Source organism: Synchiropus splendidus, chromosome 6 (genome assembly GCF_027744825.2).
Source record: "Synchiropus splendidus isolate RoL2022-P1 chromosome 6, RoL_Sspl_1.0, whole genome shotgun sequence".
NCBI classification, from domain to species: Eukaryota; Metazoa; Chordata; class Actinopteri; order Syngnathiformes; family Callionymidae; genus Synchiropus; species Synchiropus splendidus.
The window spans coordinates 18,533,745-18,561,700 of NC_071339.1; the positions used below are offsets into that span (position 1 = coordinate 18,533,745).

A 27,956-nucleotide genomic window follows, 5' to 3' on the forward strand; every position below is an offset into this window, starting at 1 on the left:
CTATGGTTGTCTTGGGAAGACAGGAGAAAAGTCTGAGGCGAGATCAAGTCTTTTAAAAGTGACTTGACAACTACAACTACAACTAGATATATTTTGATGAAGGAAAACGCAGAACTCGGCACCGAAGTTGGTCATTTGGTAAGTGGGAAGTGAACCCTTTTGTTTCTCTAAGTCTGTTGTCCCTCATGCTGCGTCCTGACCATTCCGCTATCGCTAGCCCCAGCCCTATGGGTTCTCGGCACAAACCCAATCCAAGTCGCTTCCTATGTCTTCATTGACCTCACTTCTTCTCACTGCATCACACAGAATGGCCTCCACTTGAGACCAGGACGGACTGAATCTGCTTTCACACAATGGGTCCAGACCCTGATGGGCCACAGTCCAATTTACCCCGCCCCATATTTTCGCTGAATGGCCGGGGTTGTTATTTTAACCAACATTCTCCAACAAATGCTTCATCTTCTTCCTGGGGTTCCACAGCATGTCAGCCTCCACCTTTACCTTCATCCTCATGGTTGGTCTCCCAATTCTTCTTTTGCCTGGAACATCCAAGATTCTTCGTCCAACATGCTCCCTGTCTCTCTCTCTCTGACCTCCCTAACCTAGTCTCCAAACTTCTCCACTTGAGGTGTCCCTCTGATGATCTGGTTGCTCCATCACTTCTCATACCAAACTCTTGCTAATGTGGCCAGAAACCTCGGTGTTTGGCTTGCTTTGTCGAGTTACGTTTGTGTTTCCGCCCTCCGCACAAATGCACATTAGACAACTTGTTCACTCAACAGGAACATTCTTTTGCAGCTGACATGTTTTTAAAATACTGCTGCTTACTTCAGCAGTGTTCTGCGTCCGATGCTGAGGTACCAGCTGACACCCACAGGAGTCACGTATCAAATCCACCTCTCCATAGACTGAGGTCCGAGTTGCCTCACAAGTTCAGAGTAAGGTAGACCATACAGAGCCAGTGCTTTCAGTCTCTGGACCTGCATCTTTCGGATACGTGGTCCCAGACTGGACTTTAAACACAGCTTTCACACTGTCTGTACGACCAAAACCAAAGTGTGACTTGTAGCAAAAGCTCAACCGAGTCACCAGTCCGTAACTACATGGCTTGGCATGCACATGTGCATATCCCGTGAGAGCGACTCCACGGTGTCCGGGCATGGGTACTACATCATATTCAATTCTTGTCGGTAATTTCATGTGGCTGCATGTCATGAGTTAAGTTTTGCAAAGCAATGCTTTTGAAAACAAAGGGGAAAGAGATTTGTTTGTACAGTTTGAGGCCTGAAGCATGGGTCTAGGTCCCTTTTAAAAGTGTTGACATCCTAGATTTTGAAGCAAAAGTGACTTTGTACTGGAGTTGTAGAAGATTATCAGAAGCAGTCTGCACACCAGAACCAATGTGAAGAACTTCTAGTCAAATCTGAAGTAGGTGTTGGTATGTTGCTCTCAGGGTGGGAGAAAGCCTCAAGACAGCATCTCTCTGACGCCTGCAGACATTATCTCTCTGGCTCGTTGTCGTCAGGCAACTTAATCTCAGAGTGGATCTCCACCAGGGCATTCGAGTCTGAGTTATGCGCAAACGCTATTAATACCGCGATGAGCGGTGCTTCCTCTAATAGTTCACTGACCTGTGGGGACAGGAAGTCGAGCTGGCTTACCCATCAGCTGTCAATCACAGCAACAGCTTCTGTGTGTTTTCATTAAAGAAATGGAAGCGCTATTATGTTTACTGCACTGACTGTGCTTCCACGTGCGACAGCTCTCGTGCCTTCTCAGAGACACACGGCCTTGTCTCTTGTTTCCTCACAGAAGGATGAAAACATGTCCTTCAAACACACAGGCTGTGTTCCGTCTCTGTTATGACGCTTATGGGAATTATAGTTTCCATGCATGCAGGTGACTTCCTCTTCCCCATCCGCTCTCTCTGGCATTTGCCGTGGAAGACTTGTCCTATCCTCCAGGACGCGGTCAAGAAACCATCAGAAATGAAGTGGTTTCGTAACCAGAATTAAATAGAGGCGTGAAAAAAGATCCTGCTATTTTAACAAGCCACGATAATAGAGAGGTCTGTGGCTCAGCGCCAAGGAGACGGGTATTTTAGGACCATCATGAAAAGAGGCTCCCCTTTTATTTTCATCTCAGGATTCACCGTTGACCACCTTTAGATTGTGACCATGTTTCCTTTCTTGTCTCAGACAGATACTGGTTTTTCAACCTCCGACTGTTGTGTGAGGTTAAAGAAAAAAAGCAGGAAATGTAGACTGGACAACTTGTGAATGTTCAGTCCACATCTGATCATTTGTTATGCCTCTGCATATTGAACGTAGCGACGTGCTGTGACATCAGAAATTGATATTGAGGTTCATTCTTAAGCAACTTTCTGTCTTTATCCAACTCATTAAAATAATTTATTTTCCATATAATGCAAGCACAAGGCACATGACGCATGACAGACATAAAAGTCAGAAAAATAATCTAAACAAAATTATATATATATATATATATATATATATATATATATATATATATATATATATATATATATATATATCTCACATTACTGGGTTGAATTTCTTCAGTAATTCTTTTAATTTTTTTTTTTTTTGTAATTTTCTTTTACATTGTTGCAGTTGAGTAAATGTGATCCATTTGCTTTCTTTTGTCTTTATGTGGTGGGTCATCAATCTAATCGAATATTTGCCACTCACAATTTTAACCACTATTATTTGACTGGAGCCGCTTCTTCACACCATTGCCTTGATATGACCTGTTTACAGATGGTAAAGATGATTCTAAAATTTGACACACTCTCAGATTTTATCATGAAAAATCTTTCTTGTGTATCTGCATTACACAGACAAACAAATACACCCGCCACCACTGTCACATGAATACACTGTCTTGCAATGATCTGCAAATCCAAACCAGTTATTGAGTTTTATTTGAGCTCTTAGGCACATTGTTTTTTTTAATTTAATAAATAAAAATGTGTTTGGCTAAAGTGTGTGTTTTGACTGTAGCCATTTGTGCCGCAACGCCAGAAAAAGAATTGTCATTTCAACCACATGCAGCTGCTACTCGCCCATAGTATCTAGCTAGTAAATGACTTCAGGTTTGTGTGTACTATTGACCTGTACATAGTGAGTCAGTGTCCACTTTCAACTTGCTTATAAAAACGATTAAATAAATGAAGGAAAATGTTAATCCTCAGCTTTCATCAGCTTTCCTAGTTGTTTCTATCACTCATAATCTATTCAAATAGGTTGTGCGTTTGTTTAGTTCCATTCAGCTAAATGTATTTTGTCCATCTCTGCGTGCCAACATGCAGTGCACAGCTCCTCTGCGCACAATGCCACATTACTAAAGGCTGATTTGCATTTAAATAGCCAAATAAAAGACACTTTTCCACCCCGCGCCACAGAGTCGAGAGGAACTTTCCCCCCCTCGCCCTCTCCTAATTCAATTCATGATTTCTCCTGCTCTCCTGGATTGTCCCTCGGGCTGCTGAACCTCTATGGAGGCCATTCACGTGAAAGCCTTGTAAATGCAGGCGCTCTTCAATCGCACTGCTTTTTTTTAAATACCAGAGATCAGTCAGAGCTAAGTGTATTGGCTTTAAGATTGAACTCTCTCCCCCTGGCTCTCTCGCCATTCCGCCACTGCCCGGTCCTGACCAGGACAAAAGCTCGGTGGGAAGCGCTTCAGCCTGGACGGCGGCTTTCAGGAATATTACTCAGTGGACCACGTGCTCGCTGAGAACCTCTAGAGCTGATGGAGAAGCTGCAGACATAAACACATTTCTGCTGCTGGTCGAATGATCCATCCCCTCCTAATATATGTCATTATCATGATCAGCGGAATCTATTTAAGAGTCTAGGGGTGACTCTGCATCACCTCGGTATCATATGGGGGGAGGGCTCGGACACAGACGCAGGCTGGGGGATGAATAAATCTTGGCACGCTGACCCTTAGATTAAATGTGTGTGTCAGGTTGACTGATAAAGACGCAGTTGAATCAATTAGCAGATGGAAAACTCACCACTGGCCTGAGGTCAGCGGACGGCCGTAAATATATCCGGATATTACATGCTTTTCATAACAAAGAAAACAGTAACTTGAATCTTGTAAATCAACGTGTGACTCGAATATATGTGGGATCACGGCTCCGTCGTGTGTGTAATTAAAAAACAAATGGATTCATTCTTATTCATCTGCTGCACCTGTGCTTCCTCAGAGAAAGTGAGGGGGAGGAATTCAAGAGCGAGAGAAGAACCTCAAGATCGATGAGGCGCGGGAGACGCGAGGAAACAGATGTGGATGTGGCTCTCCTTATAACATGGTCCGGAGGGTCAGGCATTACCATACGCCTGGAAATAGCTGCTGACTTGATCAATACTGAGGGAGCGGGCTTAGATGTGGGGTGTTTGGTTTCAAGATGAAGTTGGGTATATTTTTCTGCTTTTAGGGGTTGGTCGCTAGATAAGAAACAGATTTTCATGAAGGAACTGAATTCATGATGACAGGATACCAATTTTTTTTAAAATGGTGGAAGAAAATAATGCGTTAAAATGCAACATATTCACATATATAAAAGGGTTTGGGAGTTGTCTAAGAACCATGAGAACAAAACTGGATGTTTTTTTTTGTTTTTTGTATTTTTTTTTGAGGCATGATTAAAGTAAAATGTAATGTATTATGGTGAGACTACGAATGCAGAGTTCACATCCAGCCATCAAGCGACATTGTCAAGTAAAAAGTGCAGACACTACTCACACAGTCGAGGCCTAAAGTTTGAATCAAACTGCCAAGCGCTTGTATGTATGTATCAATAAAATATGAAGACACATAAAGAATACATGAAGAAAAGTATATCGAATGCCAGCACTTGATTTAAATTCACTTTTTTGTATTGTCTTCCAGTTTCCTGAAACTTTATGCAGAGGAAACACATTTCCCCCAGATAATTTCCCAACACACACTTGGAGACAATGAGCCAAACATTGGGACAGGAAGTTGAGTCATGCACTGTACGCGGGCAATGAACCACGCCGGGTCCCGAGGGCTCCGTGTCCGAGGGCAGCTGTCTCCGTCTCTCTCCTGTTGGCTTCGCCTGGCCAATTTCCACCGTGAGAGAAACTAAATGTTTGTGCACATGATGATTCACCTCATTCTCAGCTGCTGCTCTCTTGTCATAGAGAGAGCCAGGTGAAAGAAGCGTACGATTCTGGGACGTTTTATGAGGCAGGTTGTCTGCTCTGTCGTTGATCCTGCGTTTACACAGTTGCTGCGTGTCCTTCGCGTCTTCGCTCTGCGTCATCAAATCATTTTTCATTTTCATTTCATTTCAAACTATTCTTGACTCTCGCATGCCTGCACGCGTTGTCCTTTTGCTCCTATGTGTTTGTGTGTCTAGGTCAGAGGTCAGTGCTGCACAACAGAGGAGCTCAGGCTTCTCTCCCCCATGCTGATCCTATAGAGCTGCGGTCTGTAGAGCAGTGTGAATGGAATTTCATAACCTGCCGCACCACTGTGACGTCTCAGCGCAGACCTGGGCAAGGTGCAGCCGGGGGGAGCTGTGACTTTGGGTGGCCCATGGGAAATCAGAGTGAAACAATGAAACAATCTATCGTTATTAGTCATTACTATTTCCATTCTAAATATAGCTTGTGAAATTTTCCTTTCTACTTTTTCCTTCAGTGAAAAATAAGATTATTAAAAGACAGATTATTTTGGGATAATGTTCCTTGCTGATATTTACTACTTAGATAAGTAACTGTCACATATGTATTTATTTACAATGGAAAATCTGAAAAATACTATTTAAGTCAAATAAATCATATAACCATTAGTATCTTTATTTTCACTTTTATTTGCTTCAGCATTGATCTCTTTAAATACTTTTTTCTTATGAAGTTCTTGTTCCTGTATATAGTAGTAAATCGACTTCACCCTGTTTCAGACGGCGGTTGGGTTGAGAGTCTTCCCTACAGGCTCAATAAGACCAGCTGCCTATTGAGAGGACATTAAGAGCTTTTAGGATGAAGACATTTTGGTGTAGGTATGAGCAACGCTGTCCTTTCAGTTTCTTGATGATGGATCGATACCCATTTGCGGTATCATATTCCACACAGAGGGCAAGTCACTATAGATTGAAAAAACCTTTTTCCTTCCTATACTTGGGTGACCTTCAAGGCCCTCTCCCACTTTTCTGAGTCATGTACATGTGAGTTTTTCAGGTGCTGAGAACCCACCTCCTATGAGATTTTCTTGTGGTTGTTGCCGATATGTAGTGTGCTACCTAGTTGTCAGCTGTTAAGCAGGACTGTTAAGGAAGTAGGGCACGGTCTGCTTCCCTCTGTTCTACGGGTCTCGTTGAATCACAACATGTGAGGAACAATGAGAACTGAATTGTAAGATGTGAACATTCTTGTAGCAATATACTGAAGGCACTGACTTAACCGTGCATCCATAACACAACACAGGGAATAATGAGAAAGCACCAAACAAAACACAGGATTGCCAGGAGAAGGGCAGTACTGCTGTCCAGGTGATTTCACATTCTGGCATCTGACCTTTGGGAGACCCTTGTTCCTGGTGGCCGGGTGCTGCTCATACGGAATATTTTCATCTGAAAGCATAGATAAAGTGGTCCGCACCTTGTTGGTGTGAGGGTTGCGGTTGAGCAATGCTCATAAACACCCCACTCCATCAGTTTATGGTGATGTTACAGAGTGTAGTAGACACACAGGCTGTCCCTGGAAGAATGGAAAAGGGTCAGAGGAGGCTAGAATAGGTCTGAGAAATCCACAAACCCAGGCGACCACATGATGACAAGGGACTCTTGCTGGGGGCCGGTGCTCGACTTATCAGGAGGAGACTGTGATTTGAAAAAAAAACCAAAACAATGCAGCTAAACAACAAAATACAAATCAAAATAGATTCTGAAAGACAATATAAGGTTGACTTTGTGCTCATGGAGGGCAGACGGCGGGGCAAGTCAAGGGCCACGAAACCCCTGCTCTGATCGACAAGTTCAAAAGATAGGAAGCTGGTAATGTGTGGAAATTGACTGGTGGCATTGAGGAGAGTAACACAAGAGCAAGTTTTGACAACGCTGACCGTAATGCTGTTGCTCATCTCGTGCATGTTTCAGGCATGGATTTGAAGTTCCTCCTGTGTTGTATATTTAATGCACTTTGTTTGAAGGGGTGAGTGGTGGGGGGTCAGGCGGGAAGGAGCACAAGAGAGGGAGTGGGTGGGGGAGGGGAGGGAATGCGTGTTGGGGTCAGTGAACAGACTCCTCAATAAGCACATGCTCTCATCCATGCTGGGGTTATGGAATTATTGGGGGATCCATACAAGATAATATGTATATGATGATGGCGATAATCGATCATTTCTACACAAGAGACTGAGATTCATTAGAAGAAGCTCGCAATAAACTCTCAATTAGATACTTGAAATCTTAAGTCTTGGTGTAAGCTACATGTTTGACACCATATGACCTGTTGGACTTGTGCTTTGTGTCACATGAGGAAAGATGAGCTGGAGAGGAGCGATGACACATTCTGTGACTCAGTGCTACACAATGGTACAGCACAGGCGTTTGTGGCGGTGACGACTGTTCACCGTTGACATTTTATCTGTGTCGAATTGAGGGCATCTCCACAGTTATTCAGTGGTGAGTCACAGTCTATTCCCTGTAAAGTCAAGCAACTGAACTGGTGTATGAGCTGGTGAGGAATGCTAAGCTCTTCTCTACTTAATCTCTGTTGTTGAACTCAGCTCACCATTAATGTCGTATCATAAATATCAAAAGTATTTCACCCAGCAATAAAAATGGTGGCTATGTAAACTAAAGTGAGGGGATACACAGATGACAACTTGTTAGGGACGAGGTGAGAGGAAGGCGGGATTCATGCTTGGCTACAGTGTCGCAAGAGGTGTGTTGTTGAGAAAACGGAGGCAGATACAAAAAAAGAAAAGCTGAAGGTTAATGCATACTGAAGGAAAATATGCATAGTTGAATGGACATTGATGATATACAAACCTGCAGGAAAAAGTTCAAGATGATGATGAAGATTATGATTTGAAACAAAAACAGAAAATAAAAGTTTACATACCTGTGAGAAATGATTTGGATACAAACCTCCTTTTTTCTGTTTCAAAACTCATTCTAAACTTTTGATCCAAAACACGTAAAACATTCAGAGAGCGCAGACCTCCTCCAAACAAGGAGACAGCGAGTCTTTGGTGACTGAACAGACCACAGATATGCTTTCTCCAATTGCAATGAATTCCACTGAAATTCATGATCAATTTCTTGCACCTCGATCATCACCTTAAAGAAAGATGGACATTGGTTCTTACCTCATCTTCATGGTTCTTGAATTCTAGATTCATTTTTAGTTTTTATTTTTATTTTCGGCGAAACATATTTCATTGTCTTGCGATTCGTATGTATATCTAAAATGCTTAAAAGATTCAAGAGACTCCAAATCAGCCCAAATATTTGGGCGGGCAGATGAGCATTCTAAGGTTGCAGTCTGAATAAGCTCCACATAATGCACTGCAGCAATCACAACCATTTCAATCATCAAGCACAAAGGTCACTTGGCTGCTGCTGCTTCCCACTCCTGTTACAGCTGACTGAAAGTTGTCTGACCGCTTGTGTGTCCACATATCTGTTTGGGTTCCTCTGCGTGGCTATCCGCTTGCGTGGCTATATTAATAGGCAAGAATACTTCCCAGCCTCGCGGACGTTGAAAAGTCTTCACATATGAAGAAGGGAGGAAGGGTGAGATGGGCGTTTGAGCCGCCAGATATGTATTTACAATGCTCCACCAGTCTTTTATGACTGATGACTCGCTCCCCCTGGTCTATTCTGTTCCCCCCGGCTCCTGTGCATTAGCCGTGTCCGACACTGTGAGGTGGAATGTTCTGTTTTTAAATAGCATCCTGGTCTGAATCAGCCTCTCCTAATAAGGCAGAGGGCAGCAACTCCGGCCCTAAAATATCAGCAACCACCTCTCTGAGAATAAAGCGTTTCCTCCAGCCTGCATATCGACACCGGTGGTGAAAGCTCCGCTGATGTTTTCTGGAAAGATTGGGCCTGCTGAGACTCCACAGTGGGGTCCAGATTCAGTTTTAAATCCAGATAACGTCACCGTGTGTGCAGAGACTGCAGGTGGTCTCGGCAGTATTTTAGTAGACAAGTGCTGGCTGTGGCCTCCAGTTCCATTGGAGGCTGTCATGATGACAGCAAATGTATGGTCAGTTTTTTTTTGTTAGAAATAATGTGCAGGCCTTCAAGAAACCGGGAGAGAGATGATAAACATACTTTTCCTTTACAAAAAATAGTCTCAACAGAATCATGGCCTGGCTGCAGGCAGTTGCTAACATCCAGAGATTAGAGAGGGAGAGTTCATTCAAGATCAGAACTTACAGGATGCCCACACTGCCACAGAGCTTTTCCTAAAGTAAAGTTAAACAAGCCCAAAATGAATCGATGCAAACAAAAAACATGAATTTTTTTTCTTATGTCATCTCATAATGCACTGCAACAATTCAAGCTTGTTTGTTGTTGGTGTGATTGAAGTGAACCAGGAGGATGATGCGATGGCTACCTGACTGGAAACCCCGTAAAAGGAGGATCTGATTCAGACCTCCTTTTCTCTGCCAGGGTTGCAGATCGCTGAATCATGTTGCATTTCGAGAGACTGTCCATCAAATGTCAAATAACCACTCACATTAATGACCACGGCCAATTCCACAAATACATTCTTTTAAAGACGACGGGAGGAAATCGGTGTCCCAGGAGGGAACATGTTCGCGTGGAGAGAAATGTTACGCAGGAGAGGCCACAGCTCAATTTATGGATCCCAAATTTCTGTTGGACAACCTGACAAATCCTTATTTCCTCCCACTTTTACGTGCAGATGAATTGTTTAAAGCGAGTGGCTGTCTGCCCCTCAATGACCTCTGCGATAGATTGCCATCCGGGTGTCTCCTGCTTTCTCTAAATGAAGCCGGTCTGATGTTAAATTTGGTACTGTCCACTAAACAAATTGATTCTTGCCAGGAACTGTCCCACTGGGACTTAAAGCACAAAGCAACCATTGTGTTTAATATCACTGATGCCTTCTCAGGATCCTGGTGGGAGCGCCGCAGGCGGCAGGGCGAGGGTTGCTGCGGGGGACCAGGCCAGGAGCCTTGTTCAAGTGTCCGATCACGCCTGAGGAGTACGACTGCGAGCGAGTGGACATTGATGGAGATGGTGGGTCTCCGGATTTGTTTCCCCAACTCCATCAGATTTTTAATGTTTAGCTCACAAAGACTTGTGTCCCCACAGTGAACCTGAGGAGGGAGAGCAAAGACAACCAGTGGCTGGGGGTCACGGTCAAGAGCCAGGGCATCGGTGGAAAGGTGGTGGTGAGTACCCACATTGCAATGTTATTACACAATTATTATTATTACAAGCTGATTAAAAAAAGTCTCTGTTTCGGTCTAGACCTGCGCTCACCTGTACGAGCTAAGGCAGCGCGTGAATCACGCCTCAGAGACCCGAGACCCCATCGGCCGGTGTTACGTCCTGAGCGAAGACCTGACGGAGCGAGACGACCTTGATGGGGGAGAGTGGAAGTTTTGCGAGGGGCGACCGCAGGGACATGAGCAGTTTGGCTTCTGTCAACAGGGTCTCTCAGTCAGCTTCACCCCGGACAACAACTTCATTCTGTTTGGGGCTCCAGGAACATACAACTGGAAGGGTATGACATGTGTTTCACTTTATTATTATTATGCCAATCCATGATGGAAAACAAATTCACTCAGTCAATGTTGCTATCGCACGTTGCAATGTTGCTATCGCACCATGTGGGTCTGTTGAGCTTAAAAAAAAAGAGTCCCAGGCAATGTTGAGTGAAAATATTTGGCCTCCCAGTTGTCATGTGGCACCTCGGTGCGTGTTGATGATCGCTCTGTTGTTGCCTCACTGATTTATTTTGCAGGTGAAATGCGCGTTCAGCTTCTGAACCAGACCCTCCTCAACCTGGGTTTCTATGACGACGGGCCCTACGAGGTGGCAGATCAGAAACAGCTGAATGCCAAGCTGATCCCTTTGCCCTACCACAGTTACCTGGGTAGGACTTGCCCTCCTCGCTCACTGCTGCTCGTGCACAGGAGAGGACGAGGGGGCCGGTGGAGGACGACACCCGGGCTCAGACTCCGCCCCGAATATCACTGAGCTTCAATCCCAAACCGAGCCATTCTCAAAGTAGCGGCGATTGGTCAGTCTGAGCCCGACTTGCCGTCACTCCACCAGGTGTGGAGCGGTTCTGCCGATAAAGCCGCTCCGTCACCTGAAAGGCGAAACACCAATCAGTCACAGCTTGTCTCACCTGCACCTCCTCTCCCCTTGTTTCCCCCTCTTTTCACCCTTTCCCTCCCTCACCATTTCACCTCCCCCTCACTGCCCTACCACTACCATCCATCCACCTCTCTTTCCTACCTTTTTTTTTGCCTCATTGGGCCACAGGGCTCTTGTTCATGGCTAGCCCCGTTGAGGACGCACTGCTGTACAAAACTCTGGAGCCCTCCAGTCGGCCCTCACCCTTTGAGGACGTAGCTCATAATAGCTACTTAGGTTTGTAGGCGTGAGGTGTTACTGTTTGAACCGGACTGGGCTTGTAGTGGAACCCTCCTGTCTGTCTTCGTCTGTCAAGTTTTTGTCTAACTATATAGATTCATGGATCTATATTCTCTGTCAGACTTCATGACTGTCAAGGGGCAGCTAGTGCATGTGCTTGGTTCTATCCTGGCACTGACAGCTGTCTCCTTCCAGTTTGTCTGTCGTTGGTCTGCCCTTTGCATGTGAGTGTTTCTCTGAAAAACCTGGGTTTACTTGGTGCTAATTTCCTCCTAAATAGAGTCAGTGGTTTTGAGTAGTCACTGGTTTAACTAACAGTAGTAGAGTTGCTAGAATATTGTGACTTAGTCAAAATTCATAGCTGATGTCTTTCCAGTGACGTGTGTCTGCCGAGCTTTTTAACTCTTTTTGACTTTGTAGAAAGTTTGCGGTTATTTCTGCTCACTGAGTTTGTGGACGAAGAATCTCTCCATTCACATACCTCTCTGCCGTCTGACCTTCTCCATATAGAGCCGTCTCCTTGACAACGCTAATTCCCTCCTGACGTTTTAGCCTTCATTCACCTCTCACATGTTTTCATTGATCCTTAACAATCACTTACACATTAGCATGTTTACTGAAATCTGACCTCTGACTAATACTTCTTTGATTCTCACACAGAGTGCAAACGGTCCACTGGTAAACAGTTTTGATCACAGTAATACAGTATGTGTTTTTCAATTCCGACCAAGCAAGTTCTAAAACGGTGCCAGCTTTCACTGGCAGTAAAAAAACGAAAACAAAACACATATTGGCTGGGAAAAAAAAATAAAATTAGCATCAAAAATGGACACCACAAAGATGTTGAGAAAAGGGAGGCAGATAAAAAAAGAGCTGAAAGTTATTGCATACTAAATGAAAATATGCCGAGTTGAATGGACATTGATGACAATCACCTTGCCTGCAGGAAAGAAAAAATGCACGCCAAATAGACTAAAACATCATCATCAGTGTTCATCTTTCCATTTCTCTTCAAGCGCTGAGGGAGTCTAAATCAAAAATTAAATTGAATAAAAAAACACAATATATTTAATGTTGTAGAAAAACAAAAAAAAACAAAGATACAGCGTTAAACAGATAAAAAACAAACAAACAAAAAACCCTCTAAACATAACAACAACTACAAAAACACTTGGCTGAAACCTTTTTGATTTCAAGTTGAAAAAGCCCATGGTGATGCTAAATAAATGAATGCAAATGAAATTTTTCCATTCCAATATTGTTTTTTCATCCAGTATTATCCAATATTCCAATTCAGTTAAAAAAAATTCTCTGCCAATGTAAACTACTTGTTGAGACAGTGTTAAATGGAATTGGTCTTTTTCTACACTGCCTGGCCAAAAAACAAAGCAAAAATAATAATAATAATAATAATAATTAAAAATAGAAAAATGAAAAAAAAAAATGGGTCCAGAACTTAGCCTTGTTGAGAAACATCGGGGTGCACTAGAGAAATCATCACACAGTCCCCGGATCCTTCCATCATCAGTACAAGATGCTGCAAATAAAAAACAATATTTATGTCAGTCCAAATCATAAAAAACGAGTGCAGGAATTTTTTGGGTAGGGGTAAAAAAAAAAAAATCCAAAATGCTGGTACACTATCTATTGAATTTCAGAACACATTTGAAGTTAGGTGGGCCAAATATACAGCAACATATGCAGCCTCGGTAAAAAGTTACCTTTGCAAGCTAAGCCCAACTTTAGGCTGAACAGTCCTCTTTGGATCTTTAGTTCCACTGTTAGTGCCTTGAGCTGGCAAAAGAGAAATTTGGACTCAACAAAACCGCACCTTCCCACTGAACTTTATTGGCAAAGGCTAATTCTATAAAGTGAAAGCAAACAGTTTAACGAGTAGGTGGACCCAACCTTCTCCACCCCCCCCAACTTTATGGTAATCTATGGGTGACTTTTCCCATTCAGGTTTTACTGCGTCGAGCCTCCATGTGTGGCAACAGTTGCACCTTGTCTCTGTCAGCCGGGTTTTACTGCAGCCCTGATGTCGCATTCCACACCGCCACCGTGGAGCTGTTTGTCTCTGTTTTGTCTGCATGCTGGAATTAACCAACTTATTTGGATAGTCTTTGAAAACCTATTTGATTTTTGCATGTCTCACCGAAGCCAGATGCATGTTTGCTTCTTCTGGTGTGAAATGTTTCGATGTCGTGTCATTTATCACAGCTGTAAAAGGGATCTCACTGCACACACGCAAACATTTCCACAAAGAACACACACCTCTCCAGTTGTCTTTGTCGCCCATTGATTTATCAGGGAGCACATTCTTGCACTCACACATAGACAGACACACAGAGTGGGCGATGCTTTGGGCAATACATGTGATGAATGCCTTTGTTGCTATGTTTACATTCTCGTCCCGGATCGAGTCATGGACTCGGGAATCTCTTGAGTAATCAAGTGTAACCTAATAGATCTCCTGTAGTTAACATCATAACCAGACACCAGTCCCGAGTGGGACACTTACACCATTCATGAGCTGGACACAAAATCAATAGACACTTTAGACGTGCATTTCATTAGGGAGAGGATGATCAGCGCACGCTACACTGAGAGGATTCTGACGTCGACAGCGAACCCTCACCCTTCTCCTGTCCCGGCTTCAGGGTTCTCTGTGGACTCTGCCATGGGGATAATGAGCCTGGGAGAGTTGACCTTTCTGGCAGGAGCGCCTCGAGCCAACCACACGGGCGCCGTGGTGCTGCTGCGGAAGGATAACGTGTACCGCCTGGTGCCGCAGCACATCATCTGGGGGGAAGAGCTGGCATCTTCATTCGGATACTCAGTGGCAACCACGGACCTCAACAAAGACGGGTGAGGATGGCGTGTCAGCTGCTAACATATGGAAATGCTGAGGCCCTGACTTGCTGCATCCACTGAGTTCTTAGAACCATCCGCCCCACAGTGTATGCATATTCATGGACCAGGAGTGGGGCTGGTGATGCCACCAGTATCAACCTAGACACATCATTAGTGTCATATCCCATGGGTCCTTGGGTGTAAGGGGTCTTTCAACATGACAGGTCCTCCCATGAGAGACCCAGCCAGGGATGATCAGTCCCCAACTCGTGCCTCGGCAGCTTCTATAGTTCACGGATCGCCTCTCTTGAACCATCTCCACGCCTTCTCAGTAGCATTATCCAGCAGTATCCAGAGTGGAATGAAGGCCCTACAAAGTGATAGGCCGATGACCCCTTGGGTTTTCTTGGCATTCGCCCTCCAGCGCTTCATTTGAATGCCACCTCCATCCGGTTTTCCCCGGGCATAGTCTATTGCAGCAGGATTACTTGCCTTGTTATTTCACTGGGTTGTTGCTGGGATGTTTGACGTTGGGTTCTTATGTCTCCACAGCTGGACTGACCTCATCATTGGAGCGCCAAACTTCTTTGACCGCAAGGCAGAGATCGGCGGCGCTGTGTACATTTACCTGAACCCGTTTGGACATTGGGACGATCAGGCTCGGCCCATTCGGCTCAACGGTACCTACGACTCCATGTTTGGAATGACAGTCAGCAACGTTGGAGATCTGGACCAAGATGGATATGGAGGTCGGAGTTCAACGCAAAAAAACAACGGAGCTCAATAAATCATCTTAAAATAATATGTTTGTTTTCTCAGATATTGCTGTCGGGGCTCCGTTTGATGGAGATGGGAAGGTTTTCATCTACAGAGGCTCTGAGTCTGGAATCGAGACAAAACCAGCTCAGGTGTGTATGAAACTAGTGAACTCCCATTTATGCTCCCTTAACATACAAAATTGTTCCCGTCCGTTTCAAACAATGTTACCGTTGCTGACCATGTGTTGATGTGTTCTTTACGTTGGTTTGGTATTGGTGTTCACCCATATATCCACCAGGGGCAGTTGCCCAGAGTCAAAAGTTTATGACGACAAACTCCAAAACAAACATGCAGACTGTGGAAAAAGTATTGATTTTGTTTTTGCACAAAGGAGGAAAACTGAGGCAGCATTGCAGGAGGCTGTTAAATACATCACGACTAGAGGACAGAGAACTTCTGCCATTGTTATATCTTTTATCACTGCCCCTATGGTTTTCACTGGTACTCCTCTGTTGGGCACATATTCGTCGTGGAATCTTGTGTGGAATCGTGCTGAAATGGAAACAAATTGAACGCAGAGCACAGACAGTAGGCTCCGTCCGTATCCAGATCCGTATGTAACGTTGAGCAAAAATGGGCCTGAAATGGGCCTTAAATATTTCATTATAAAGAGCTGCAAACAATTGTTGTGAACACAGACGTGTTGTTGGCAGGTGAACTGCAGGTTTGTATTCCAACTGATTAAGCACACAATGTTTAACCAGTGAGGCTTCAAATGAAACAAGCAACACCAGACAGACAATCAACTGGTGACACCTGATAGGTGAAAAGGTGTCGTCTTGATTTGTTGGAACAAAGATCTGGAGCCACTACTGTCCTTTGTGGAACTGGTCGCCCAGCACTGTTGAGACGTGAGCTGGCAGGGGTGCTAACTGGAGAAGCCATATAAAGAGATTCGACCACGAAGGGACTCGAACCCTCAATCTTCTGATCCGAAGTCAGACGCCTTATCCGTTAGGCCACGCGGTCACATGCTGGTTCCTGGTGATCCGAGTGAGACTTAAGACTTAGAGACCCATTTGTCACATACTCGTCCTTGTGAGTTCATTTTTGGCAAAGAAAGAACAGTTACATACCAATGTAGTAAAGGCCCATTTATGCTCCCTTTATGTACAAAAAAAGTGATGGTAACATTGTTTGTCCCTTCCAAACAATGTTACCATCACAGATCACATGCTTCCATACCTTCTTTACGTTGATATCGCTTTTACCAATATATCCACCAGGGGGCCTGCCCAGACTCCATAACAAAGAAGTATTGATATTGTGGAAGAAGTGTTGATAACGTACCACTTGCACAAAAGAGGAAAACTGAGGCAGCATTGTTGGAGGCTGTTAAATATATTGCAACTGGAGGACAGAGAAGTTCTGCCCTTGTTATATCTTCTTTGTGTCTCATTAGACATCAGTATTGAGTAGTAACAGCAACACTGCCCGCATGGTTTACAGTGGTACTGCTTTGTATTCGTAAGCTTTGTGGAGACTTGCAGAAATACACACAGAAGGATCTGTCCGTATTATTATACGGATCTGTAGGTCACAATGGTCCTTAATGCTCATTCTGCAACAGTTTCATGTAAATTTCATTACAAAATGTTCAGATACTCCATTATTGAGTGCACAGATGTGCAGCGGACAGGTGAGAAGCACTGTAGGTGCTAATTGGTAAAGCAGCCGTAAGAGATTCAACCACAAATTCATTCTAAAAAGCAGCAAACGATCGCAGTGAACAGGTGAGAAGCAAGCTCTACTCAGGAGAGTCTACTCAGACGCTCACGAGCAGAAGTGCTAACTGGAGAAGCCATTCGACCACGAAGGGACTCGAACCCTCAATCTTCTGATCCGAAGTCAGACACCTTATCCATTAGGCCACGCAGTCACATGTGGGGAGCCATTGATCCTAGTAAGTCAATTTTTTTCAAAGTCAAAACTATTACCAAAACTATTTGCTCCCGTTACGCAGAGCACAGACAGTAGGCTCCGTCCGTGTCCATGTCAATATGTAACTTTGAACATAAATGGGCCTGAAATTCCTTCTAAAGGGCACCAAACAATCGTCAAAGAAGCAAGTTCTACTCCACAGAGTCTACTGAGACGCTAACAAGCAGAAGTGCTAACTGGAGAAGCCATATAAAGATATTCGACCACGAAGGGAGTCGAACCCCAATCTTCTGATCCGAAGTCAGACTCCTTATCCGTCAGGCCACGCAGCCACATGCTGGAAGACATTGATCCTAGTGAGTCCATTTTTTGCAAAGACAAGAACATTTATAGACCCAGTTATGCTCCCTTTATTTACAAAAATGTACCCGTCCTTTCCAAACAATGTTACCATCACTGATCACATACTTTCATACCTTCTTTACATTGATATCGCATTCAACAATATATCCATGGGGCCAGAGGCACCCACCCAGACTCCAAAACAAACATGGCGACTGTGGAAGTAGTATTGACAACATATCTCTTGCATAAAAGAGGAAAACTGAGGCAGCGTTGTAGGAGGCTGTTAAATATATCGCGACTGGAGGACAGAGAAGTTCTGCCATTGTTGTATCTCCTTCGTGTCTCATTAGACATTAGTATTGAGTAGTAACAGCAACACTGACCCCATGGTTTACGCTGGTACTGCGACGTTGGGCCCGTATTCGTAAGCGTTGGGAAACTTTCAGAAAAACAGACAGATCCTTCTATCCGTATACGGATCTGTAGGGCCTGGTGGTCCTTAATGCTCATTCTGCAACAGTTTCATGTAAATTTTATTACAAAATGTGCAGATACTCTTTCATGATTGAGAACGCAGATGTACAGTGGACAGGTGAGAAGCACTGGAGATGCTAACTGGTAAAGGTGGTGGTTTACGGTGGTACTGCTACGTTGGGCCCACATTCATTATGGAATTGTGCCAAAATACAGACAGTAGCACCATCCGTGTCCAGGGCCGTGTGAAACTTTATAACATACATTAAATGCGCCTGAAATTCATTCTAAACAGCTACAAAGAATCAAAGTCTACTGAGACTATAACTAGCAGAAGTGCTAACTGGACAAGCCATTCAACCACGGAGGGAATCGAACCCTCAATCTTCTGATCCGAAGTCAGACGCCTTATCCATTAGGCCACGCAGTCACATGCAGGATGCTGTTCATCCTAGTGAGTCCATTTTTGTCAAAGACAGAATGCTTGCCACTCTTGTAAAGGCCCATTTATCACGTCACATACTTCCACGTGTTCTTTATGTTGGCTTTGCTCTCACCAATATATCCACCAGGGGGCAGCTCAGACTCCGAACTGATGACAGTCTATAATCTATAACATGTGTTGGGGTATCAACTGTCTTATTTTGATCAGGTGCTGGACGGCCGCGACTTTGACGTGAGGCGCTTTGGGTACTCCATTTCAGGAGGTTTGGATATAGATGAAAACCAGTACCCAGATATTGCTGTGGGCTCACTCAACAATTCAGTGGTTCTATTCAGGTAATTCTGTCACTCAACGAAAACACAGAAAACCTGGCTCTTCCATATCAGGACTGACCAAATGTTGGGTGTCTCCAGGTCTCGGCCAGTGATCAACATCCGCAGAGAAATATCGATTGGCCCGCAGTACATTGATCTGGAGCAGCACAACTGCAAAGGAAGAGATGGGGTTTGGTAAGAAACGGCTGCCCAATTTCTTTTCCTGGAACAAAAACCACCAAGTAAAACTCTCACCCGCTGGCTATTTTAGTGTGGAGGTCAAGGCCTGCTTCCTCTTCACAGCCCACCCAGAACACTACTCTCCACACATCAGTAAGTCCTCCCCAGCACTAGCTCAGGCCCTTCTTTAGATCAGCAGTGTCAAGCGAGTTCTTCACCTTCTCTCCTCTGCAGCTCTCGTGGTCCACTTTGAAGCTGACACTGAGCGGAGGAAGCTGGGTCTTCCTCATCGGGTCAACTTCCTCGGTCGCAGCTCTCTGGAGCCGGAGTACACTCAGACGGAGGAAGTGGAGCTTCACAACCAGCGAGTCCCCGGATGCACCACTGCAGTGTTCCAGCTCCATGTCAGTGGCCTTTTTAAAACATAATTATAATAACAATAATATTAATAATAAAAGAAGAAGAAAAATAACCTTCATCGTTTAATAAATAATATATAATCATTATATATATATATATATATATATACTCATATGTAAAAAGTGAACATTGTTTTAAACCATTAAGATGCTGATAAATATGTAAATATATTAATCTTGCAGCTACTCTCATACAGTTTTGTTTTTGGACCGCCCCTCTCTGCGCAGGAGAACATTCGGGACAAACTTCGGCCCATCACTTTAGCGATCACACACACCATCAAGCCGGTACCGCCTCGCCGTCACTCCAGGGTCAAACGCCTGGAGAAACTTCCTCCTGTGCTGAACATGTCTGTCTCCAACACACAGCACTCCGAGGTGAGACTCAACACGGAAAGTCACTCGCAAGATTCCTGATAATGTCATGCAGTTTTCTAGAGTCAGTGTCTGTTGAGCTCCTTCTGATTCGTCGCTTCTCACTTCGCAATGATGCATATTTTTCGTGAGCTCTTAGTGTTTGGCAGCAGCTCTTTGACGAACGTCTCATTGACCCCCTGAAGGTGAACTTCCTGCGAGAGGGATGCGGTGTTGACAAGAGCTGTCAGAGCAACCTGAAGCTGAGCTACCGCTTTGGAACACGGCCTCTGACCTCTGACCTCTTCACCCCGCTGCCAAAGTTAGTAACCGACGGCCCATTTTGTGCCAGCAGCTGGTTGGGATGCTGTTAACTGTTGCCTGTGTGACTGTTGCTAGGTGACAAAGACCTTATTTGCAATGTGGTGAATAGCTTTTGTTTATGTCTGAACTTGAATGACATATTGTGTATGTCTTCACTATTTTGAATTAGTCAATAGATTCAGTGATGTGGAGTAAATCAAAACTTAATATGAGCTTGGAAGGTGCTCAGCAAGACTACATTTAATTTAAGTTAAATACAAGATATTTTGATGCTTAAAAAACAACAATCTAAAAATAATAAATTGACAATTAAATAAATAAAAAATAAGAGTGAAAACACATTTTTTAAAATGCATTTCTTTTTCATAAAATGTTAAAATCAATTGTAAATATAAAAAAGATTCTGAAAATAGGACGAAAGATACTACATACAGCTGCATTTTAAAAACTAAAAAGACTATTAAAAACAAACCTGCATGGGAGAGGAATCTATGTACAGAAATGACTGACTAACAAGTGTAATAACAACAATAATTATTCTTCATCTTCAAACCATGAATGCTATTTTTTGCGATGCAGAGATGAGGACAACGTTCAGGTCTTCTCCCTCAAAGACCAGCGGGTGGTGGTCCTGGAGATCACCGTCACCAACCTGCCCTCTGACCCCGAGAGGCCGGACGAGGACGGAGACGACGCCCATGCAGCTCAGCTGCTCATTTCTCTTCCACAAACTCTTTCATATGCCGGATCCAGAATCCCTCCTCAGGTCGGGATAAACTGAGACGCCGAGTCAGTCAATGTTCAAGACGTTTATTCTCAAAATTGGTTTCAGATGAGGTGTCAAGCAAACCAGAACGGCTCAGAGGTGGAATGTGATTTAGGCAACCCCATGAAGAGAGACTCCAAGGTAATTCATCCTCGCTGTCAAAGGAAACTTAAGGCACGAAAGGCTTATTATATATGTGCAAGGTAATGCCTGTAAAAAAATCTAATGTAAATATTAAGGGATTGGAACAAATGAAAACTATTGTTAATGTCATGATTCAGTTTGGTTAAAAAAAATCTACATGATAAAAATATTTAGTTTCAAATAATGCATTAAGTCAAAACTATAAAACAGCGTCTCTTTTTTTAAATTCGACTTTAACATTATTTTTGCTGCATTTTCCAAACTTTCCAGCTGACGTTCTCCATTAACCTGAGCACGACCAACATCACTATCGAGACAACTGAATTAACAGCCGATCTTCTTCTGACCACGTAAGTTTTTTTTTTCTTTAAAAAGCTGCGCAGGTGCGAGTCTTCAACATCCGTCTTGTATCCTCAGCATCAGTGAGCAGTCCGACCTGCTCCCGGTCACAGCCTATGCTAAAGTGGTGATTGAGCTCCCCCTGTCGGTCAGTGGGTGAGTAGCGTTTCATATTTAAAGTGGAATATATTTGATTCATTTATAGATTAGTCTTTTTCAAGTTTCTTTTAATCATTTTCTACATTTTTTTAAATGAAAAACAATTTTCTTTTACTGTCAAGCGTATAGCATGCAAACAATTTTGCAGGATTTCATTTAATTTAATGTGGAATTTATATTATATTTTCCCATTTTATTATATTGGAAAGAATATGAATCATTGGAAATATACATTTTTATTTTCATTAAAAGAGCTATGCGATGTCACCCTCCCTATAAATATTTTTTTTGTTCTAATTATTATTTGCTTCGAATAGACCCTTTGTTTTTTAGTTTCATAACTGTATTTATTTTTTAATTTTTATTTTAATGTATACATTTTTTGTTTGTTTGTTTACCAAGTGGTTGAGTGTTGTCTTTCCATGCAGACTGGCCAACCCTCACCAGTTGTTCTTCAGCGGGGAGGTGAGGGGTGAAAGTGCCATGACCAGCCTGGAGGACGTCGGCAGCCCTGTGAACTTCGAGTTTGTGGTGAGGGACGGACGACTGGATGTTGTTACTGAAGTGTTGAGTCGTGCAGGAGCCTGAACTGTTTGTCATCTTCTCTTTCAGGTGTCTAACCCGGGTCAAGCCCTCCAGACGCTTGGGTCCGCCTTCCTTAACATCATGTGGCCACACGAGTTAGAGAATGGAAAGTGGCTCCTGTATCCTGCCAGTCTGAGCTTCCAGGGTCAAACTGGCACTCAGTGTTTTCCCTCCGGAGCTCTGAATCCACTCAAGCTGCCGGACTCTTCGCTCCCGGCCCCACCAACGTCAGTCCAGGTGAGCAGCGGGAAGAAAAAGTAGTAGTTCTCTGGCAGTGCTTGGCTTCAGAGTGTCACACTCTCAAAGGAGGGACGAACACGGCGCTCGCACCCTGATGACGAAGGTCAGGTGACAAGCAGAGACAGTGATGGACGCACGACTCCAGCGGTGGCGGCGTCCGAGCGGAGGAAGTCGCTCAAGCTGGTGAGTGACATGAGAGATGGAGGGAGTGAGGCGAAGCAAATTCACTTCATCCTCTTCTTCTTCTTCTTATTATTATTAATTGAATAAATAATGATAAATTTAAACAGGTCAGTAAAGATTATTTTAACTGGTTTTGAGCTCATCATTGTTTCGGCTGCAGGACTGTCTCCTGGGATCGGCACGCTGTGTCCTCTTCCAGTGTCCACTCCACAGCTTCTCTGGTCAGGCTGTCCTCAAGATCCACGCCAGACTATGGAACAGCACCTTCATTGAGGTAAAAGATCCACTCTGGTTTTTAGAAATCACTTTGAGAAATCCCTCTCGGGGAAGTGCTAGTGACAGCTCACATCCCAACAATCATCTCCTACCTGTATGTTTTAGGAGTTTCCAGCTGTCAGCGCACTGGAGCTGTTGGTCCGAGCAAACATCACTGTCAAGTCCAGCATCAAACATTTGGTCCTGAAAGACGCCGCTGCTCAGGTACCGACGCGCGCTTGTCACACCAGCATGAAAATCCAGACGCCAGGTTAACCCTTCAGCTGCTGCACAACCAGAACTCCAGACATTTTTTTAGACTAGTTCGGAGGTCAGAGGTTAGTTAACCTGTATGAGCCACCTCTGCCTTTCAGTTCATGTGTGAGAATATTTTTGGTAATAATAATATTATAGATATATCTACAAAACAAATTAGTAAAATACCAAAGATATTTCAATGTTTATTCTTTTATCTTTTTTATTTTATTAATTTGTTTTGTTGCAATGGTAGGTAGGTATTTAATTCTGCCATGAAAGCTACATCAATTGATATTACATGAAAAATTAGTGCTTTATTTCAAAGCTTTATGTCATATCACAATCCAAACTGTCTTTAATGTATGCAAGACAATATAAACATCTAATAGAAATATAACTAATGATTAAAAACAGCGTGAAAAAGAACATGAAAATCTGCAACTCTAATTTCAATCATTTCAATTTCAATTTAATAGATAAATAAAAGTGAGGAAGAAACTTGTGAAAGATAATAAATAAATAAATACATAAATAAATCAGTTATTGAGGTTATTAAGATAATATTTTTTTTAAATAAATAAATAAAATTAATGGCCTGCAGGCAATAAATCAGTTATTAAAGTGAGTAAGATTAATCCAATAAATTAAAAATAAATAAGTTAATCCGGCCCCACCATATAATTATAAATGGCCCCCATCTTAATGTCATTATAAATCATAATCCCACCACTCATGTGATACGTCCCATAATGCACTGCAACAGTTGCAGTTAGAGACTCATTGGTTACTGCTGAACTCCATTTTTCCACCTCACTGATGTGACCCCCTTCCCCATGTTGTCATACCATACAACAGGTTCCAGTGATGATCTATCCGGAGCCGGGTCTGGTCGACCAGTACTACATCCCCTGGTGGATCATCCTCATCGCCATCCTGGCTGGAATCCTTCTGCTGACCCTCCTGGTCTTCCTCCTGTGGAAGGTACCGATGATCCTCTCCTCCCATTCATCTCTGTCTCTCAACTGTCCTCTCATCCTTCTGTTCCCTGCTCTAACGGATCTCATATCACTCTCCACCTCTCTCTCTTACGTTTGCCCGTGGTCGCCCCAGTGTGGGTTCTTCAAACGCAGTCAGCCGCGTCGACACTATGAGACGGAGTACTATCGGGCCCATTTGGGGGTCCAGCCCTCGGAGGTGGAGAAGCAGGCGTCAGAACTATAATAGCTGAGTCTGAGTCAGTCCGGCCTGCTCTCCCCTCCTCAAGTGGTAAAAGCCCACACAGTTCTGTTGCTCGCGCTGCCGTGGTGTGTGACTCACTGTTGCCATTAACACAAGACCATGGAGGAACTGAAATGATTGACCTCTCTGGATATATTTCACTGATATTTTAAAGGGAAAACAACAACAATTAACCTGATGTGCACAGGTTCAACTTTGATCATACTGCTAGCAAATATTAAAATGTTATAATTCATTTTAAACCCTGTTATTTATTAGATTAATTTCACAATTCAGCTGCAACTGAAAAACAAAAAATAATAATATTAACATTTATTTGATTTTGAAATATTGTAGGATTTTTTAAAAGATTTGTTTTTAAGATTTTAAGTGATAATCATTGCGTTATTGTATTATTACAGTGGTTATTATGTCACAGTTGGACTTAGGGCAGTTTGATATTTAGGGATTTAATTTTTTCATGTTAGTGTAGGTGAACATAAATCTTCATTATTTCCCATCCACACTATAATATGGGTCACTGTTCAATACTGATCAAAGATATTCGTCTGTAATGTATGTCAAACCATCTTGCAGATTTCAAATACAAAAAGTTATTTTCTATCATATTTGATTTTAGGGATCGAGCTGATGGATGAAAACATGGATGAGTTGGGAAGTCACACTACTCCAGATAGTTCGAGTTCTGTACATTGTGTTAGTATTTACAAAAAAAAAACAACAACAACAACAATAATAATAATAATATAATATATGTGTAATGATATAAATAATCCACACAAAGCATTTTTCATTTTTCAATAGATCATGAAGATTATTTTGTGCAGTAGTTGTTAAATCACAATTCAATATGAAGTCCACCTGTTTCTCAAAACGCATTTTTAAAGACTAATATTGCCAGTTTATTGACAGATCTTACAAAGGAACATGTAGGAAATTGTTCTGTTGCCTTTTAATAAGAGAGAATTTCACTCTCAATTCTGAGGATTACATGTTACATGTTGCATGTGAGGTGGCGTGTGTGCAGGTGAAGCAGTCTCTCATCCAGTCTGGGGCGTCTAAACCATCTGTAGTCGCTGTTATTCATATCACCATCTCTGGTTATAGAGCTGACGTCACGTGCACCGCTTCTGCTCAGTCACGGTTGAGTCTCACTATATGACACCATGCTGAGAGTTTGAATGTGTTTGCTGTGAAGTGATTTCTCAAGTTCCACTCATCCTCTAACTGATCATGAGAAACAATAATTTTCCTCTTGAAAGAAGGATGAAAACTGAGTCATATTGGCAGATGAATGGATGGCGCTAACTGCTTGCTCTGACTCCTCCAGTGTGGCTTCTTCCGTCGCGCTCACATTAAAGACAAGCTGCCCCAGTACCACGCGGTGAAGATCCCGCGTGAGCACCGCCCCCAGTTCCACACGGAGAAGTCCGGCGTGGTGCACAAGAAAGAGTGGGCCACACACTGGAGCGACGGGACCTCGTAATGCCATTCTGTCTCCTCGTGAACTGGAACACACTAAACTCTCTCGCGCGCACACGTCTGTGTCCGCACCGGCCAGCAGGGGGCGCCAGACTCTCCAACACTGCAGCCTGCTGACGGCTTGGGGGAAACTTGTTGAACAATATCGCTGCTTGATGTGAAATGATGTGTCGCGGGCGGATGTCAGCGGGTCCGACTGAGCGACGACATGCATGAGCGCACAATCACGCCGACATACACTGTATGACCAAAAGTGTTTGCTCGCCTGCCTTGACTCACACATGAACTTAAGCAGTGAAGCACCACTGCTTTACACCACGGCACTTTGCATTGCACTTGGTGATGTTTGGCTTGGATGAAGCTCTCTGTGGCTCATCTGAGGGCCACATGAAGTCTGGAGCTCTGTAGCAATTGACTGTGCAGAAAGTCAGCCACCTCTGCACGATGGGCCTCAGCATCCGCTGACCCCTCTTCGACCACTATGTGGCTGAGTTGCGGTTCTTCCCAAACTCTTCCATGTTCTTTATAATAAAGCTGACAGATGACTGTGGAATATTGAGGAGCGAGGAAATGTTACAACCGCATTTCTCCTGACTCTGATCATTTGGATGAGTGAGCAGATACTTTTGGTCATACAGTGTAGCTGAACACCGGACGTCGCTGGAGACGCGGCGGCCTGCAGGAGACAAGGCAACTTCTACAAGACGGACAACACTTTTTATATCCACAACTGATATTTTGGGGTTTTAATATAGCTAGCTAGCAATGATGAGGAACGACTACGTGAGAAAATACACAGGAATGTGTCGCTTTGTGGCTGAAACGGATGTGTTTTTGTATATTATGGGAAGATATTTTCATGACCTTTAAGTCAAATGTTCTGTTCCAGAATACTTGATTGTAAAAGAAAAAGAAACGCCGTGACTGCAGGACTGTTCTAGCATGGAAACCAAATTAAGTAAACATTCAGAGGAAATATGAGCAAGTCAGCATGCAAATTATATTCACTTGAAAAAATTTAATTTGTTGGGGGAAAAAAACAAACTTTTCTTCCCTGTATTGTTTGTTTAACTAATTATATTTAGACATTAAATGATAAATGATTAACATTTTTTTAATGATTTAAAAAATATTTTTTGAGAAATAATAGCTTTCTTATTGAATTAATATTTGGATTGTTATTTGATTATTTTTGTCATTCAAGTGAATGTAATTTGCTGGATAATTTCAACAATCTGACATGTTTTGATTCCCAGCAGTACTTCTACCACCAAGCGTTTTAGTTTTTGATTTTAGTATTTTTTTAGTTTTTGTACATTCATCGAGGCTGTTGTTAGAAATTGTTTTAGCGACTTAAAAAGTGCCTTAAAGCATTTGAGAGTAGAGGAGCGGAAGCTACTGACGAACAACTTGAGGCAACTTATTGAATCCTGCTGGGAGGAACACTGAAGCAACTAATGTTTAAAAACATGAAATATTGGGGTCAATGACGCACGAAGAGTCAACGTTTTACTAAAGTTATTGCTGGACAATCTTGTATTAGCTGCATGGCGGTTTCGTTCCCCGGTTTTCATTGACTCAGTGTTTTATTTATTTGTCTTTGTTGCGTTGCACTGTTTTAACATTGTAAATAAAAGGAGGAAACACTCGTCTCTGATGACCGGGTGTGGTCACTGGGCTGGTCAGTCATGCAGCTCATGTAGTGGCCGACAGAGAGAGACAAAGAAGCTGGTTAAGGTTGAAAAAAAATAAAAAGTTAAAACCCCCAAACTCCAAAAACTACCATTGAAAAATACTTTAGACATGAATTAAATTTGAAGTGCAGCAGGAATTGCTGTTTCAAGCATCGATGATTTCAGCAACAAATTCATAAAATTAATATGTTAAGAAGTATTAAAAAGTACAATGTGAGGTCAGATAAACCACCTTAACAATTTTTAAATAATACATATTATATTTTGTGAAATTCAAATGCAATGGAGAATCATTGTATTTATCAATCTCGATCAATTTTGAAGCCATTTTACTAACGCTATTTATTAAATATATGTGTGTGTGTATATATATATTTTTAATATACATTTTATTTTTTAATCTTCATGGAGAGCATTTTTTACATTTTTCTACTTGAAATGTCTGGCATTTTTGGTTGGGTTACTTCCCAACATTGATATTAGTTAGTACAGTATTAAGAGTTAGTATGTCATCTAGTTGAATCTCCGGTCGATGGAGACAAGCGAAAGGTTTTGAG

General features: G+C 42.9%; 1 protein-coding gene and 3 non-coding genes across 8 annotated transcripts in view; 1 reads left to right on the plus strand and 3 right to left on the minus strand.

The window, feature by feature from the left end:
• itga7 (integrin, alpha 7) overlaps window positions 1-27,956 on the plus strand; it is a 32,470-nt gene that overhangs the window by 3,425 nt on the left and 1,089 nt on the right. The window contains exons 2-26 of one of the 5 annotated variants that reach the window (XM_053867117.1): window positions 10,152-10,279; window positions 10,355-10,434; window positions 10,514-10,769; window positions 11,010-11,141; window positions 11,537-11,644; window positions 14,308-14,515; window positions 15,053-15,249; window positions 15,320-15,408; window positions 18,672-18,799; window positions 18,878-18,973; window positions 19,050-19,111; window positions 19,193-19,362; window positions 19,606-19,755; window positions 19,938-20,053; window positions 20,635-20,821; window positions 20,888-20,962; window positions 21,236-21,315; window positions 21,383-21,460; window positions 21,892-21,994; window positions 22,076-22,285; window positions 22,355-22,471; window positions 22,632-22,745; window positions 22,853-22,951; window positions 23,840-23,965; window positions 25,554-27,373. In XM_053867117.1, the coding sequence (XP_053723092.1) occupies window positions 10,152-10,279; window positions 10,355-10,434; window positions 10,514-10,769; window positions 11,010-11,141; window positions 11,537-11,644; window positions 14,308-14,515; window positions 15,053-15,249; window positions 15,320-15,408; window positions 18,672-18,799; window positions 18,878-18,973; window positions 19,050-19,111; window positions 19,193-19,362; window positions 19,606-19,755; window positions 19,938-20,053; window positions 20,635-20,821; window positions 20,888-20,962; window positions 21,236-21,315; window positions 21,383-21,460; window positions 21,892-21,994; window positions 22,076-22,285; window positions 22,355-22,471; window positions 22,632-22,745; window positions 22,853-22,951; window positions 23,840-23,965; window positions 25,554-25,709 (3,265 nt within the window). In that variant the 3' untranslated portion in view covers window positions 25,710-27,373. Of the gene's footprint in view, window positions 1-10,151; window positions 10,280-10,354; window positions 10,435-10,513; window positions 10,770-11,009; window positions 11,142-11,536; window positions 11,645-14,307; window positions 14,516-15,052; window positions 15,250-15,319; window positions 15,409-18,671; window positions 18,800-18,877; window positions 18,974-19,049; window positions 19,112-19,192; window positions 19,363-19,605; window positions 19,756-19,937; window positions 20,054-20,634; window positions 20,822-20,887; window positions 20,963-21,235; window positions 21,316-21,382; window positions 21,461-21,891; window positions 21,995-22,075; window positions 22,286-22,354; window positions 22,472-22,631; window positions 22,746-22,852; window positions 22,952-23,839; window positions 23,966-24,094; window positions 24,251-25,553; window positions 27,374-27,956 lie in introns of those variants that run through there. The other 4 variants (XM_053867121.1, XM_053867120.1, XM_053867118.1 and 1 more) reach the window with 4 other exon arrangements.
• On the minus strand, window positions 16,216-16,288 carry trnar-ucg (transfer RNA arginine (anticodon UCG)). The gene has a single exon. It is a non-coding gene; the product is annotated as a tRNA-Arg (tRNA).
• On the minus strand, window positions 17,126-17,198 carry trnar-ucg (transfer RNA arginine (anticodon UCG)). Its single transcript has one exon. It is a non-coding gene; the product is annotated as a tRNA-Arg (tRNA).
• trnar-ucg (transfer RNA arginine (anticodon UCG)) lies at window positions 18,377-18,449 on the minus strand. The gene has a single exon. It is a non-coding gene; the product is annotated as a tRNA-Arg (tRNA).